The sequence below is a fragment of the Diprion similis genome, chromosome 6 (assembly GCF_021155765.1).
Source record: "Diprion similis isolate iyDipSimi1 chromosome 6, iyDipSimi1.1, whole genome shotgun sequence".
Taxonomy (NCBI): Eukaryota; Metazoa; Arthropoda; class Insecta; order Hymenoptera; family Diprionidae; genus Diprion; species Diprion similis.
This window is the reverse complement of record NC_060110.1, coordinates 14,674,986-14,692,200: the sequence shown is the minus strand read 5'-3', so window position 1 is coordinate 14,692,200 and position 17,215 is coordinate 14,674,986. Positions and strand designations below refer to the sequence as shown.

Below are 17,215 nucleotides of genomic sequence, written 5' to 3'. Positions count from 1 at the left end.
ACAAAGTAAAAATGGCGAACGTGAGGAGAACACTTGGACGTAAATCGTTACAATTTTTGTACGAATACAACTCGGTGGGATAATCATTACTGTTATTACCTGTGACTTAGTTGATGATTGGTTGGGTGAATTCAGCGATGTATTAGGTATGATTCGCTTGGTGTACTTACCGGCTGTGCTGAGTCCAGGACTGGAAGTGAATTTCGCAACGTCGACGATTTTTACAGCGAATGTTTGACGAGTTTGACGGTGATTGCATTTTCGAACGACGCTGAAAGGCCCTCTGAAAATGAAAAGGAACTTTAGAATTAGGGATTTTTGCGCCGTGCGTGTGTGTGTATGTTTGAATTTGATGGTGTTGCGAGAAAGAGGTTCGAGGATTATCCGTTAAAAAAAAAAAAAAAAAAAAAACGCGCAGACTCCCTCGCCTGGGATTTTCCCCTGTGAGAATTATCAGTCAGAATCATAAACATCCACGATAAACGCATTGCCTTATAATATTTATGATAAATTTTTTATCGATTTTGAAATACCTCTTATAATCGACATTCGAGTCATGTATAACTCAATAAAGCAGTGTGCTGGGATTATCCGAGATTTATCGCCCAACGAACCGTACGGTAAACGTATATAGGTATAATATTATTGTTCAGCCTATGCTTGACGTGACAGACAAACTGATCCTTTTGAATTTCATATTCAGACGTGAAGGATGCCTGAATTTATTCAATTTTTCATTCTGACCCATTGCGTCTCAAATCCGTTACGCTATATTTTTGGTCACGTTGCGTATCTAAAAAATATGTGGAATCAAGAGATTCACTGGATTTAGAAAAGTCAGATTTACTGCATTCTGATTAGAGAGGAAATTTATTTTCCTATTTCAAATGAAAAATCTCATTTCTATTTTACTTAGTTTCAACGGTCGATTTTAAAAAGTGCAATCCGTTTTAGTTAGCTGATATAACCGATACGACCGAACTTTGCGGTCTATTATCTAATTCAATGTCAGACGCTGAAGCCGTCAGAATGATTACATCGTGCACTTATAAAATTCAAGGAAAATCCGCGGTCAGCCCGCAGGAATACAGATACGATGAAGAAAAAAAATAAGACTTCCGCACATTGCTTAGCCGTAAAGTGATAAAGTAATCTCGGTCAGAAACTACAAGACAAGACGATTTAAAAATTATAAAATACAGCTGTCGAGTAAAAAATCTATAACAAATTCAAGGAAATAAAAAATAGAATATTTCCAGGACACAAGAAAAATTTAAGGATAATCTCCAGGACTTTTGAAGGATAAGAAAAATTGAAGGACATTTACAGGAACACTGGACACCGCGTATTAGGTTTATCTGCTCCCTTGACAATAACTTTGTGAGGGTATAATTGTGAAAACCCAAGAACCCGATCTGGCGACTTATGGCGATTCGCACCGAACTAACCGTCTCACCGATGGCCTCGCTATTTCCAGTAAGTTACGAACTTTCATTTCGCTCACAATATTTCGAGGCTGATCCCGTCGTTTCTCTCTTCACCCAACCGCGGCGTGCGCCCCTCGTATTCCACCCCAGCAGGTCAATCAACCAGGTGACCTCCTCGGAAAAGCCTGGAGCTTCTGAAAGCCACGTTCCGCCGCGATCATTTTGCGGGCTTTTTCTTTCAAGACGAGCCCACAAAACACCGCTACTAGCTCTGATAAGTTGAGCCTTCGAGTCACAGTAGTTATAGTTGTTCTCAGCCCCGTTATTGTACGTGAGCCCATCTGTTTATACCTATAGCAGCAGTTTATCCCCTTTGGTGCTCTCATCAAGTTCGGGGTACGTGGAGCGAATCGTAGATTCCGTAACTTGCTTCGCTTGGATGGAAGATTGTGCGACTTACAATCGTGTATAGCTATATACCAACTCATTGCTACTGTCAATTTGACATCTTCGTTTGTTCAGCCGTTCGATTCAGTGTTTTCATTTAAAAACAAATATTAACCATTTGAAGATGAGGCATCGATGATGTATTCGAAACGTTTAAAAATTGCAGGCGATTGATGCCAAATATCACAACTAACATTGTTGCCGGGTACAATTTTGTCCTATAATTCTGAACTCATAAGTAAAATTAATACTATCGGTATCCGATTATACGTATTCCTGGATTTAATGAAATCGTAGATTTATTACAGAAAATTTTTCTGTTTTCACTCGTTCGGATTTAGAGAGTATAAAATTATACGAGTACTGAAACGACACATTTCACAAGTTAAGAAACATCACGCTACGTGTAATTAAAGGTGGAGGAAATGTCGTGAAGTATCACTTTACACATCAAAGCTTGTACTTCGCGAAACCGTTACAGTGGACATCAAAATTACATCCTCGGAAGCTAATTTTCCAAGGACGATACATCTTGGAATACCTGATGTTCCGCTGTGTTTTTACCAAATTTTTATACTGTATGAAATGCTCAAGAATTGTAGCGAGTATACACTGTTACGTTCAAAAGACGTCTGCTTTTCAAGTTTTCAAATGTAATGACTGATTTCTGAACGCTCCCTTTTTGACCATCACACGATAAGCATGGAATATGGAATCCAAATAAAAAATTTAATGCGCAACTCAGCGATAGCGGAATTCCATCTCAACAGCACTCCGAAGAATCTTAGTATGTATCAGACTATATTACAGATCTTTCCCTGACAGGCAGCAATTGCGTTGCATACTCTAATAGAAGGCGAACTGATCATGGTTACCGTGGAGTTGCATGTAATTGAAATTTGCAAATGGGATTGACATCGCATCCCGACAAATAAATAACGCGGCCCGATTTGCGGCTTTGCAGCTTTGCGCATTCGGATGAAATATCACCGGTGGCCACCCGCCGGTACAGAGCATTTGGCAGACCCTCGTTGTCTGGCTTTCGGTGGCTGCTATCGGTGTATTTCAATAGATTCTGCATGTTGTATTAATATCCTATGTAGGTAGGTGCGAATTATATACACGCATTGGTGCAGACATTCCTCCACGAACAAGTACAACGCAGGAGAATGATGCCTGAATAAAATTTCGACTCGGAGTTATGGTCCAATTATTTGGCTCCTGAGATCCACACTTGGTACCATTTCACCACGCCAAGTTCCCGGCTATCTTAGGATCAAAGCCGCACCGAAAACTTCCTCTGATATACAAGATAAGATGAATACTTTCTGGGATTTTTTATAACCTGATTAAATTCTTAGTAACCTTGTATCTATACGTAGTAGTGGAAATACTCATCGAATAGCTAAACAAGGCTTTTTCGATTCTACTGAACACCAGCTGAATTAATCTCATTCGAAATAGGTATCGACATTTCATCTTCTTCGTCTAAACTATCATCGGTAGTACATGACTTATATTTCTGCACTATCGATTTTGTCGGTCTAGCTATATTCTATAAGGAAAGTTAAGCCCTTGGAATTCAATAGCTACGCGAATAGATGTCTAGCATCGACCGATACTTGGCTTGGGCAAATCTTTGCTTTGTGTCAACGTGTACTTGAGTTACGGCGTAAAAGAGAAATGGACTCGAAGAATTTCAGCCAGCCTGATTAGTTAACATCTGCTTCTTATTGATCCACTCTTTGTAAGAATTGTTTGACGCTGAAACTGGCCACCGAAGAAACTAGCCGTCAAGAGTTACGGACAATAAGGACTAAACCGAGGACTAAATTGGTGAAAAAATTTTCTCAAAAAAATATCCCGAATTTTTCCAAAATCGACTTTAAAATATTATTTACTAGCAAAGAAGTAACGAAGTAGGGGTAACGCACGTGGTAAATGCATGTTTCATTTTGTTAGTTTAGGATTCACCTGTTCTAAATATGACCGATGATGTATCTGCATGTAGACGACTGACCTTGACACAATTTTCACATATGATATATCGTCATACAAGCAAGTACCGCAGTCATATTGAATTATATATAAAGTACTCGGGGCAGCCGGGAAAGAAAATAACATCCACTTCCACCGACTTCTCATCGGGTGTCCCGGGCGGGACGTTGAAACTGGAGAATGTAAAATAGCTGCACTCAAAGAGCTCGAGATGAAAGATAAATATCAATAAGGGTTAAGCGTCCGCGCAATGAAATACGTTTCTTACAACTCGTAGAGTCTGCCATTTGAACCGATGAAAGAGAGACACTCGTTTCGAGTGAGCGCCTTTGAACCGCGGACTTTTATTTCATTGTTAGATAAATAAATCAGTCCGACCACTTGCGAAGCTCTTGATTAACAATAAATTCACAGTGACGCAGAGAGAGAGATTCGAGTAGCGATTCGTTTTCAACTTTTTGTTCATTCGCGTCTAAAGAACCTGGCATTCGCTGATGCTCGAAAATTCTAAATGAAACGAAAATATGGACTCTTTCCTTGGACCACGAATGATAATATAATATTTTATAATATAATGGCATATGAAAATATTACTGACATATTTTCATTCAAGAGTGATGCAAGAGTAGATTATGAAATAGACGCACACGTCTATCGGTTACCCAAAGATAACACAATAATAATATAATGTCAATTTAGTATTGTTAAAGAGAAAGAAAAATCAATTATACTAATATAAACATTTCTATCCAGTTTCCGTTAAAATTACTTGTATAATTGTTGTACGTAGCCGGAACAACGAAAACTCCAAAAATATTCGTACACGATTCGCAACAACGTCAAGTATTAATGTCGTATTAGATACGGTATAGTTTCTGAGGGACGTTGAGTACTAACAAATACGCGAAACACGTCGAGAATACACTTCCGTAATGCACTGCCTTCGGCAACAAGATAGTAAAAGGAACGACACCCAGCATGTAGCCCCTTTCTAATTTAAAAATGTTGTTCCTACTTTCTGTTCTCTGTCATTTGCGAAAACTGCTTGAGGCAAGGCTGCATAATTTTCCTGGCGTAAGGTTTGTCGGACTTTGGCATGCTTGTACGTGCATACGGCGGAAAGAGAAAATTCATTCCAGTGAAATCGATTCGGATTATTAAGTAATTTTCTACAAGGGCTTATTTAATTAATTGGATAAATTATTCTTTCGAAAGTATCACGTTCCTTAAAATTCTTCTTATCACGTGGAAGATTAAAAAAAAAGTTTCTGCCCTTGATGAGGATTCTTTCCACAACTCTTATTCCACCACCAATCCTGAGGGTATTTTCCCCAAAGCCTAAATTATACTCAAGAAGTTATCAATGGCTTCTCTGAGGTCTATTGTCAAATTAATCCTCACAATTTTGATATTCATTTCGGCTATTTATTTTATAAACGTAAATGACATATCCAATACTCGAATTAATCCAGTTGGAAAGTGGGTAATCCAGTTGGTATACGAATAGGTTTATTTGTAAAGAGCCATCGATCTAGAGTCCAGTATTATACCCGCATTTGGCTCGTTTCAACGGAACAAATGATCGAAATTCAAATTAGGTTTTTATCCTTGCGTAACGTGAAAACTATAGTCAGACTCATCGATAGCCTGTCGATAATTGACTCCAACGTATTCTTGGTAACAAGATATTACATTGAACAATAGATCTGATGGACGATATTAACGGCAGCGAACACAACTGAATGGTTCGCACACTCGTGAGTACTGAACATTTTGATTATTTACCTTGAATCTACAGGTATTAATCATGTCGAGAGTGGACTCCCATCGAAGTCTTCCCACGTCTTAAGTTTCACTTAAATTGCCGAACACACCTTACTTACTTGGTGTTGTTGTAACAAGTCGTAAAATGAATTCGCGCTATCACTGATTTTTATCATCTGTTGCCTGTAGGATATTGGAAAGAGTGTTATCCCGCAGGGAACAAACGATCCACGCTTTACTGGCACTTCTGTCAAGCCAACGATTGCACTTTAAGCCAAGTATATTGGCGATTTACGCGATACTCTTTGTGAATTAATTTCCATTCTAATGCGTTGTCGCCGCGGCGTTTTCGATTCATCGAATAACAGAGTAGTACTATATCGCGAATGTTAGGTATGCATAGACAGGCACTATATGGTCCTGTGTAACCTGCCCCGTGCAAAGTACCTGCGGTATAAGCAGACACGTCAAGTTGCATGACAGGCCAAGTAGGTATGTGTTTCGAGCAGAGCATGATGTTGATCGCTGCAGGCTCTCAGGTCGAGGATATTTGCAGCAACGATAAATGATAAAGAAGTGAAACACGCCTGTGGCGTATGCAGACCAACATGGACGAGGGTTTTGCAAGAAACATCAACGTGAGCTACTGGATTGCGTGTCGTTATTATTCTTCATCACGTGCATCCGGTGGTACGCCAATAATATAACCACTACGGGGGTGAAATCATTTTCGAATTATGCCTCAAGACTTTCGTGTTTGAAGTCATGTATTAAGTGCATTTGGGTGCTTCCGCCATTGCACATTTGTTCCGATTTGACTATTCCCGAGTGGATGTGTTATTGTACACCTTCGCATGGCAGTGGCTAAAAGCGAAAGGTTCGTATACAGTATTTGACGAAATTTCGAACTTGACTAGAAAGTTCATTGGTTGTATTTTGCAGTAGATTTGATGTCGAGTAATTGGATTTTAAATTTAGTGAATTTAGTGAATTTAGTGAATTAATCGACATGAATATGTTATGTTTGCAGGTTAATCAAATGCCTAATGTGAGATCTAAATATGTGTGACAAGCATACAGCATACAACCTTCATGCTTCTACTCAAAGATCCTGAATTGTACTAAATTTTACGATCCCGTCACGTCTTCAACATGTAATAGATTATATATCATATTAAGTTATATAGGAAGTAAGATATTATAGAACAAGGTAAGAGAATGGACGTAAAATTGTTTTGGGATGTTTTTACGAGAGCTTTATAAGTGACACATAATATACTGTGGGTAATAGAATACGTTGTTATAACCGAGATTAATGTCCTGTGAAAATGAATGACCACGAAGAGGAGGAAAAAGGGGATGATACCTGATGAGACTTCCAAGTTTCAAAGACTTTCTACATGGCTGGAAACATAGTAAATTGTATGTATAAAATATGTATACTTGTAGTTTTAAGATCAGATAAAAAAAAAAACCACAGACCGGCAAAAACGGTGCTTTTTTCATTCCCAAAAAAAAAAATTCTTTCAGTTAAACCGTTTTAAGTACAACATCCTATCTTCGATTATTGGTCTACGACGAAAATACATGAATGCATACCTATTATGTCGTATTCTGAACGGGTGCGATTCATCACGTTCGGCGGCGAGAAAAGGTTTTATAAATATTTGAACGAATACCGTGGCTGAGTGAATTCTCAAAGAGGAAAAAGAAAAAAGAAAATCCTCAAGACGAATGTACGTGTAGACAAAAAAAATTTATGCCAGGAGTGACAAAATCAGACTGCTTCGCATGTTTATAATATTAGACGTCGTGAAACGATAAATCAAACTTCCAACGTATATGGAGCGGTAAACACACACCTACATCTCTACCTTTTGCATACTTCGGTTGTTAATTTCAGGGGCAAGACAAATCGATAAATCAAAGTCCTTTACATTGCGCTCATTGTCTTGGTTACACGCTGATTGGACACGGTCCAAGCAGCCTATTGCGTGTACGCAGGCCATGCGATTCCTGAAGTTCTAAATCCGTTAGTTGGACATTTATTCACATGGGCAAAACGTACAAGGTACTATGACTGAATGACGTAGGGTGTTCAGCCCTTCCATTTCTCACCCTCTCTTGCGTACTTAAAATTCTTTCATCTCTCTATTTCCTCACTCAGCTTCGCTTCCGGTAATATCGGACGAGGCAACGCGGAAGAAACGAACGACACAAAGTCTCTGACGACTTTTTGCCTGCGTCAAAAACCAAATTATATAACCTGCAACATTTTTCGATTGGGCCATTTTCCTGTAACCTGTCACAGTACTAGGGTCAGCTCGATTGCGGTGGAGGTTGTCATTAATACTGCAGGACTGGCCCACAGAATTTAGATCTTCCCTCGGAATCTTCGTAATTTTTACAAGCAGTTCCTGAGATAAGCTGGGTTATTTACTATCCGGTCAATTTTTATACCGCGTGATTCCTGCGCAGTCTTCAACAGTTTTTATTGCCCAGAGAGTTTTCGAGATAAATTAACTAGTTACAGCCATTCAAGACAGTCAACGAAATGAGATTCTTCGATGTGTTTTCATTTACAGCGTGAACCACAAAGTGCCTTCAGACACGGACAAGTTACTCAGGTGTATTTGGTTTTGGACGACGATCAATTTCCCGATTGGAACATAGTGTAGTAGAGACAGGCAGTCAAAAATAGTCATTGTAACATACGTATAACAGGCATATGGATATATGTAAGGGATACAACGGCACGTATACCTAATTATACACGCAAAGTCGAATGAATATATTCATTAAGGTGAGCAGCCCAACGGGAGCAATACAATTAGACGACTTTAATGTATCAGACACATGCTCGTGGATTAGGGTGTCCACGGGAACACCTGGTAAAATGGTTGACTCAATTTTCCACGTGAGTCATAATTGTCTGACAGCCCCTCCCTGCTGCAATTTATAAATAATGGACGTTTAATTTTTACTTGACGTCGTTCACTTATTACTGAAAATATGCAGTGACGACGAATGAAAATTTAATTAAAACATAAAGAAGATCGATACTATATTTTATGTTTGTCATTTCTAAATCGAAAAAAATTGGATTTATACAGCTAACCCGCAAAAGTGCAGGGCAGACCTGATTTGGCAGAATAGAATAAGCCGAGCAAGCAAAACATGTGATACTTATTGTTAGAACCACCAGTTTATTGAAATTATGAAATATATTATTGCAGGTATCCTTATACCGAAGGTTGAAGTTCAAATTGGTTGACTTATCATTAGACTCCGAACCGCATTACCGATCGTTCTAAGGTGAATAATCAAAAGTCGAGTAATTATAAAGAGATGTTCGTATCAAGCTGAAGTTAGTAACGTTAACGTAACGAAATGTTAGAGGAGAAATAATTGTTTCTGAATTATAGGATGCGGAGTAACGATTTTCCCTAAACATGCATCGTTAAAGCAACGTTACTAACTTCATTCCCGTATGTTCGTCGATTGCGTCTAACTAGATCTGCACATCTAACGTGTGTTCACTTAATTTCAATTCACGACGAGAAGATTGACCTGAACCGTTCAAGTATTCATTTAATTCACATGCAACGGTCATACAATTAGAACGCTCACGACGACGAGTCTTCTTTGTCGTTGAATCATAAAATGCTTCAAAGATTGACGAAGTAATACAGATACTGCTGTTTATGCCCTTATACTTGCTCGTAAACACAGTTCTGCCGGACGCACTCTCTGAATTTGAATCAGTGAAATACCACTGTAAAAAACCAGTACATATGCACTGAGGATTCAGTGACTTTTCACCGATTCCCGGTTTATATACGCTGACTTTCTCCAGTGGTATACTTATAACTGATTCACATTTAGAGAGTGCGTCCACAGCGCCACAGCTCAATCTAGTCTAGGAGATTACAAATTGTTGGCAGAAAATATTGTTTGAATAAGTGTTCAATGTGGACCAACAACGACTCAGGGTAACCTTAATTTGACGCTCGGACACCAAGGTTTGTCAACTTTTTCTTGCTGCATTTTAACGTTGTGATGTTCAGGTAAAAAAAAGAGATAAAATTTTTTTATCAGAATTTACTTTTCTGATAATCGCTGGTACATACAATTTTGTTCGCGTGTCACGTGTTGCTTGATACTCGTCCAAAACATTATGTTCGGCTTTTCATCTGTAAATTTGACGATCGAAATTTGACTCCGAAACGGTGAAACCTGAGGACTGACATATGTGGTAGTACAAAATTTTTTCATATTTATTTTCCCTTTCCTATTCGGTGAAGATATTTCGGGACAAAATAATCGATATCAAACACATTCCCGTCTCTCGACCTGATACATACATGCATGCACATCAGTGCGTGTATGTTTGTACGTACGTATACGAATGCACATACCTGTGAACTAGTTATGTATGCATGAAGTAATCTAACTATGCTAATGGTCAAGGAATGTAATAAAACTTGAAGATAATACGCTAGGATCGAAGCCCTGACGTGCGCTTAAATAGTTCCGTACAAATTTAACCTGGTAACATGCAAAGGAGACGATCAGTGAACCTAGAAGTTATGGTACCGTGTATACAACGAGCAAATTCCTAACGCTCGTTAAAATGTCGTTAGAGAATAGAAGACTGAGGTTATCGTTCCCACTTAGAAGAAGTTAGAGAGAATGTAAAATAGTCTTGATAATGAGAAATTGAATTTGGCGGGCTGATGTAAGCAAAGATGGCCAAGTACACCTGGTATAAGTCAGGCTGTCCATATCTACTTCCGTAGTGTGCATTCCGAAGAGTAAGTAAACACCTCAGTGTGCGTCGTCGACGCGCATTCGTAGAAATCTAGCATCACGACGCCAAAACGCCCGTCAATCAGGTTAGGTCTAAGTGTGACAAATACAATAAACGGTGAGAGATGTGTGCCTATTCGAAATTTTAGTAACACGTACCATTTACCGACCGAGATTCGTTCAGCGGGTAAAAGGTGTAGTACTTGAACACCTGAGATGTTGAAAAACAAAACGCAATCGTGGACACGAAAACGCCTGCAGTGAGTCAGCGGACGATAGTTCGAAACCTTAACTGTGGGTAGGTTAATGTAAGGGAGTAAAATATACTCTATTCGTTCCGATGAGAATCAAGAGCCCCGAATTTACTCACTTTCCGATAATCTCACAGAGCTCGTAAACATCGTCGAACAAGACCTCATCCTCTGCCATGACTCCGTTTCTGCCGGCCGATAAGCCCGCTGCCTCCGTTCAACACGGCGTGGTAATAGCGGCGGTGGCTGAAGGGAGGGGGGGGGGGGGGGGGCAGCGGCCTACGGCGTACGTCTCGCCTCGCCTCCTCGCCTTCTCACGGAGTCTGGTCCTACGGTAGTTGGCAGCGAACGTAGGCTGGGCACTCGGCGCGAGTCGTTTGTTCGTTCGTTCGTTTCACTGTCACTTATCACGTACACCAATCTATTTTTCCACCCTCGAAACGGAGAGCACAAGGGGGCAAAACGCAGCGAGAGCGCACACGCAAACACCGCCTTTTAGCACAATGCGGAATTCACACTCTTGGCAGGCCGTTTTGAAACGATGAAAATGGCCGGAGGACACGCGCCTCCCTTCACTGACGTTTTGACAGCAATTCTACTCGCCACTAGGCCCGTGACAGATAGCACACGCCTTTCTGACAACCCCGCTGCTCTCCGCCGAACGCTGCGGCGCTCGACACCCAACCACACCAACCAACCCGTTGCTCCGACGCAAAACTGGTTGCATAAAACACGGCGGGCGCAGGGCGGCTGCGCGGCGATTCGACACCGAGAACACCGAAACCGAAACCCACCGAAACCCGGCTGCCTGACGTCGTCTACGCAACGCGCGCAAGCGGACTGCCGACGAAATCGACGTGGTGGGGCGTGTCTCACTGCCTTCTCGACTCACGCTGTGCCCCGGTCATATCACGGACGAATTCAAAATTCATCGGGAATGTATGAAACACCACATACGTGTGATTACAGATCCTTTCCCATGGGCGATACAAGCAAGCGTAGAAAGCTCCTAGATCTGTACGACGTGACACCGTCTCTGCATGTGTAATTACGCATTTTTTATAACAACTTTAAAATATTACAATTAGGTACTTAGCTTTACGAGAGCGATAAATGACTAGGTAAGTACATGGATCGGCTGCTGTGAATTCGTAATGCTTCGGTTAGAACAAGATATATTTCAACTGTTGCGTTTAGGTTGCGGTAATAAGAAAAACTAGGAAAAACAAAAACAAAAGCAGAAACAGAAACGAATCTATGAAATGTGAAGTAGGCAACCGTTTATTGACTCCTTATTCTTTATTTAAAATATTTTTAAGACTTGAATTTTTGTTGGAAACGAGTTTGAGGCTATTTAAATATACAACGTAGTTTCTAATCACTTGACACACAGCATAAGCCACACACGGTCAAAGACATGTGTCACGTTGTGGTAGAGAAGTTGCCAATTACATGTATGCCGACAAATCAAGTTGTTAGCATTGACGTCAATGTAGGTAGCACAGATCGTCAAATGCTTCTTCCATATCTTCCTCTCGGCCAAATGCCGTTAGTACCAGCATTACTCTGGCCTGACCGGTTGTTCTGTATAAAGTGTTTGATTCAACAGCTACGTGACGTACTTTCTTTGCCAAGTATACGAGGTGTTTGTGATTATATCCTTTTAACACTGTTATCTTCTGCCTAGAATGAGAAGAAATCACATTACAACCCCTTGAAATCACTCAAGCGATTTGATGCAATAGGCGTGACTTCAGTTATTGTGAATTGATAAAAGCGTTGAAAGTGTGATCAAGACAGGCTAAATTTGACCGTCTGAATGCGTGGAACACCATATTTAAATATTAATAAATAAGAATTTAAACGGGAGCAAAGGTAAGATCAGGTTGCCAGCACAGTTTTTATATTTGAGGGGTTTTAATCAATCGTATTCGCACATACAGGTAATAGGAAATTGTTCTGTCATTGTATAGTATTGCAAAACTTCAAACTGCTTAATGGCTAGCATACAAACGGGTCAATTATTATCAGAATCTTACCCTGCTCTGTCCCAAGCATCTAGCAGACTCGAATGAACGCTGCTTTCGTCTAGCTTTAAATAGAGAGCGAGAAAAGATCTGCAAAGCTGTGAAAACATAAATATTCGTTTTATCAATTCGGACAAGAATATCTTAACAATATGAATTAAGTATGGGATTTCATGACAAAAATAATCAAATTGTACTTCAAAGAAAATATTTATAGTTTTTATCCTGAATCATTGATATATGTTAGTTTTTGAAAAATAAGAGTCAAAATTGCTCACAACAGTTTACAAAAATTTGAAAGTAGAAAGAATGGGTAAATATAATACCGCAGCAGCTGTGACACCCTGGTCCATCACAACACCTGTATTTATCACAGAGTAAAAGGTGTATTGGACAAGTCTAGACAGCACACTTCTACTTGCATGCCGGAAGGGTGGACGTGTGTCGGAGTCAGAGTTGGACGAAGCACTACTGTTTTCTTCCGATTCAGATTTTTTCCTGAAATATAAAAAGCTACATCAAAGGAATTTCAGAACAGTTTTCCATTTCGCTTTCGGTAAAATACGTTGAACACGGGCTTCCGGATTACAAGTACTTTAAGTATAAATGAAATCGAAGAATATCCACTAGCTTCTTTGTACCTAAATATTAATACGATCACACATCATCTTTCATCTTCAATTACTGGGATAATGTAAGCAGATTGGATCGAACCTATTCTATAGATTTATGTGTTTGATGACAATGATTTGATAACGAACCTTCGACAAGTTCTTGGTCGTCTTCTGGACCTGGTAGAATTTTTCCGTACCGTTGAAGACCTACATCTCGTCAGGTGCCTCTGAGCCTCCGACGTATGTGTATTTGTAGTTTGACAATCATTGGTTAATACTGGCACCATTGACCGAGTACATTTGCCATTATTGTCAGTTAGCAAGAGGTTATCTGCGCGGCAGAAATCCTGCTAAGGTATCTCGTTTGAATCATAGATATTAATCTATGACTTGCTATTGGCGAAGGTAGACAGAGGTAAATATACAAACTAAAAAACGTGTTTACATCGACCGACAAACTCTTGGGTGAGTCCGATAGAAGTTTCTTTATAGTTGACAGCGTATCCGACAACCAATCCGTTCCGTGCCTTGTGCGTTTTAATTTCTTTGACATATCCTATTAACGTAAATTGAACGTCTAAAATTTTTAAAAGTATGCACTCAGTCCGCCAAACACTTTTACTTGAGATTTCATTTGATAAGCTAACCTGTCTCACATCTGTGATGCCTGCTGATGCCTGATAACGAAAGTGATAAACACGCGTGACGTGGGCCGACGGTCGGGTTTCTAGTTCGATATTTCGAGATGGAAGAAGTCGAAGTTGGTAATAAATCCTCGACAACAGCAGACGCGAATCTCAACTTAAAGGCTCGTCAAATGAATGCTCTGATCTGGCGGAAGTAGCCAATGAAAAGTCAGCTCATCTTCAGAAGTAGAGTGCGCTTATCAGTGCGCATGTCAATCGAGAACCGTGATATGTAAGTGGCGATAAGTTCAGACTGTTCAGATTGGTGTTTGGTACGGTGTAGTACCAAGTGTCTAAACGACATTGATATTTGAGGTTAGGATAGTCAGTTTTGCAAATTAAAAACTTTATTGACTATAACTGTGATGTCATGTGATTATTGCGGGTTTTTAGCTGTTAAATATTGTCGGTAGTTACATAGGATTCATGTATGTGCCACCCAAATTCACTAAGAATCCTTAATAGAAGCCTATCTCTGGCTCAGGCAAAGTGAGCAGGATCTGTCATTATAATTGTTCTAAATTTTCAGCTTTAATTCGCACAATCCGCCGGCTCGATCTATAGATCCAGTTACTTTGCTAGAACGGAATCAGCTGGCAAGAATATTGGGGCCATGGCTGCTTCTAACCCAAACACTCACCACCTGCCTGGGGAGGACACCGATTGGAGGAAAAACATTATAACCCAACTGCGAGACAGGAATAGATCTGAAACTTACTGCTTTCACGACCTCATCTGCCTACGTAAGCTACAATAACTACCATTTCTTTAATATTTGACAATGAGTACTTGAATATACAAACATGCATTATTATTTGACTTGGCTAACGTAAGCAGTTTGACAACATGTTTAGCAGATAAAACGCTGCCTGCTTCACACCAGAACGTTAACAATCGCTTCATCGAATTCTCTCGCCTGCAGCTTTTAAACAAGATGTTGTCTATTGGTCTCATGATGCGCTTTCGATGTATCAACAGCGAGATCTTTATCCTGAAAATTTGTATATTATTTCACAGATAATCGACTTCTTGAAAGTGCCAATACATTGAAATTGGAGAACTATCAATTGTCGATAGCTAATGAAAAGCTAAAATGTGAGGTGGGATCGGGTGGATTTGGAGGTAATTCAACTTTGGAAGCTAGACTCTTGGCTCATGCCGAAGAACTGGCCACTCTTCATAAACGAAGAGGTGAACACACTCAGCAGATTGTAGATCTTAACAACAAACTTCAGGAGCTAAGAAAAGAATTGCAAACGAAAGAATCTAGGTGAGAACAATTTTCTATGCATGACACTGCTGTTCAATAGATCATATGTAATACGCTTGACAAATCCGATGGAACTGAATTCGAATTAAGTGCAAAATCGATCACTTTGTTTTGAAAAATATGTGCATGTGTGGAAAACATCACACAGTTATTTCAGCTGAACTACAACTCATGGCTGTGTTGTTCCTGAGATGAAAATATGATATTGCACAGGTCTCAAGCTAAACTACTATATAATATTGGAATTTTCCTTTAAAAATCAACTGAGTAGTAACATTCGCATCATAATTTTCCCATTCTATTTGCTATGTAATCAATATGGCATGAGTCATTGTTGATTTATGCCTCTGTTAAATGAGTGTGAGTCATTGAATGTCCATTCTCTATTCTATATTATTTTTGATTACTGCATTCATAATGACTGCGATGTATGTAATTCATCATGCCTGTTTCATTAATTAAATCTTGACCTTTCTGTATTAATTTTCTGTATTTGATACAAAAATAATCTTTTTTTCAATATATGTGAATAGCATTGCAGAAAGTTTAGAAGTGAATGCTGGGCTGCGCGCAGAAATTGCAAGATGTGTCAGCAGGGAGCGAGAATTGGAGAATGTAAATCAAATGCTGAAAGACGAACATCAAGCTCTGCAGCTTGCTTTTGCCGCTCTCGAAGAAAAACTTCGAAAAGTTCAGGTTAGATCCCCCGTATTTGAGTTACATACTACCTGTACTAAGTAAGATAAGTGCTTGCTTTGATCATCATTTTAATTTACAACACTTGCACGAGGTCTTCTACAATTTCACAAGCATTATAAGTAAAATCATAGCCTGATTTCTATTAAAATGCGTATTTTATACTAACCACACTTACAATATAATTTGCAGGAGGAGAATCGTCAGCTAGTAGAACGTCTGATCAGGTACAAAGCGAAGGATGCAGAGAAGATGAATGAAGAAAATGACAATTTTTTAAAGTAAGTCCCGTCGCTTGAGGTTTGTACTGAATACTTTCAAAACTGGTTTTCATTCAATTACATTGTGTCTACAGGCCATAAGATATTGACGCTAATATTTCAATTCCTTGTTCAGAATTTTTCAATGCATGTTGTTATTATTTACTTTTCCGGAAGACTGGTCTTTATATAATTCTTGTCTTAAAATTCAAGTTGAGATTATTGTTGTACAGAAACACAAGCATCTCAAATACTCAATGGCAAATACGTTAGTAATATGGTAATACCATTCAAAGAAAACAAATTCTCGCTGAATTAAACCTCCGCGGATCATATGTGCCTTTTTTGATCCAAAGTATTGGATTGTATTCGGAGACCTTGCAGTTTAAAATGTTTCATTTAAAAATAAAAGACATGCAACGACTATAACAACCATGTAACGTTAAAGTAGAATCAATGAAGGGCATTCCAAATTTTTTTTAGCTTTTTTTCTCTCCAAATACGTGAGCTTTAAGCGGCACGAGGAAAAGGACCCATATGATCCGCGCAGGGTTAAGGGTGTGCTAGTCGTTGCAAAGACATATCATTGGATCTCTAACAAGGATACTGTACATATGTTGAGAGTTGATTCTCGTTTTTGTAATACTCGAGCTAGAAGCATAGTGTAAACTTTCTTCAAAGGTTTCTAAAACACTAATTACAGTTACAAAATTCATGTCGACCTATCTTTTTTTTCGTCGTATTTTGTCCGCTAAATATTATTTGTACACTGCTGTTATAGCCTATATGCACAGTAATGAGACAAAAAAATTTCGTCGCATGCATCACCAATTTTGCTCAGTTCATTCAAAACTGCTACAAAGTAAGGAAAGCTTTTATTGTGTACTTGTATCACTTGAATGCCTTGCGAAATGTGAGACAGAATCTCATTTAACAGTGAATCAAAGTTTATCATTCCCATGCTCG

General features: G+C 39.3%; 3 protein-coding genes across 19 annotated transcripts in view; 1 reads left to right on the top strand and 2 right to left on the bottom strand.

The window, feature by feature from the left end:
- The window catches only part of LOC124407656 (peripheral plasma membrane protein CASK), a 137,655-nt gene extending 126,202 nt beyond the window's left edge, over positions 1-11,453 (bottom strand). For 8 of the 14 annotated variants that reach the window (XM_046884005.1, XM_046884003.1, XM_046884006.1 and 5 more), the window contains exons 1-2: positions 10,816-11,452; positions 171-283 (exon numbers count right to left, since the gene is read on the bottom strand). In XM_046884005.1, coding sequence (XP_046739961.1) covers positions 171-283; positions 10,816-10,874 — 172 coding nt within the window. In that variant the 5' untranslated portion in view covers positions 10,875-11,452. Of the gene's footprint in view, positions 1-170; positions 284-10,815 lie in introns of all 14 variants that reach the window. The other 6 variants (XM_046883999.1, XM_046884002.1, XM_046884001.1 and 3 more) reach the window with 2 other exon arrangements.
- Positions 11,454-11,975: 522 nt separating this feature from the next.
- LOC124406499 lies at positions 11,976-14,067 on the bottom strand. Its single transcript, XM_046881933.1, has 5 exons — positions 13,783-14,067; positions 13,485-13,684; positions 13,050-13,221; positions 12,736-12,821; positions 11,976-12,379 (listed from the first exon to the last, which is right to left on the bottom strand). Exons 1-5 carry the CDS (start codon positions 13,888-13,890, stop codon positions 12,184-12,186), a joined length of 762 nt encoding a protein of 253 aa, XP_046737889.1. The 5' UTR covers positions 13,891-14,067; the 3' UTR covers positions 11,976-12,183.
- Positions 14,068-14,265: 198 nt separating this feature from the next.
- Positions 14,266-17,215, top strand: part of LOC124406498 (autophagy-related protein 16-1) — a 230,123-nt gene continuing 227,173 nt past the window's right edge. Inside the window, exons 1-5 of one of the 4 annotated variants that reach the window (XM_046881931.1) lie at positions 14,266-14,451; positions 14,553-14,766; positions 15,041-15,293; positions 15,827-15,989; positions 16,182-16,270. In XM_046881931.1, coding sequence (XP_046737887.1) covers positions 14,637-14,766; positions 15,041-15,293; positions 15,827-15,989; positions 16,182-16,270 — 635 coding nt within the window. In that variant the 5' untranslated portion in view covers positions 14,266-14,451; positions 14,553-14,636. The remainder of the gene's footprint in view (positions 14,452-14,552; positions 14,767-15,040; positions 15,294-15,826; positions 15,990-16,181; positions 16,271-17,215) is intronic. The other 3 variants (XM_046881928.1, XM_046881930.1, XM_046881929.1) reach the window with 3 other exon arrangements.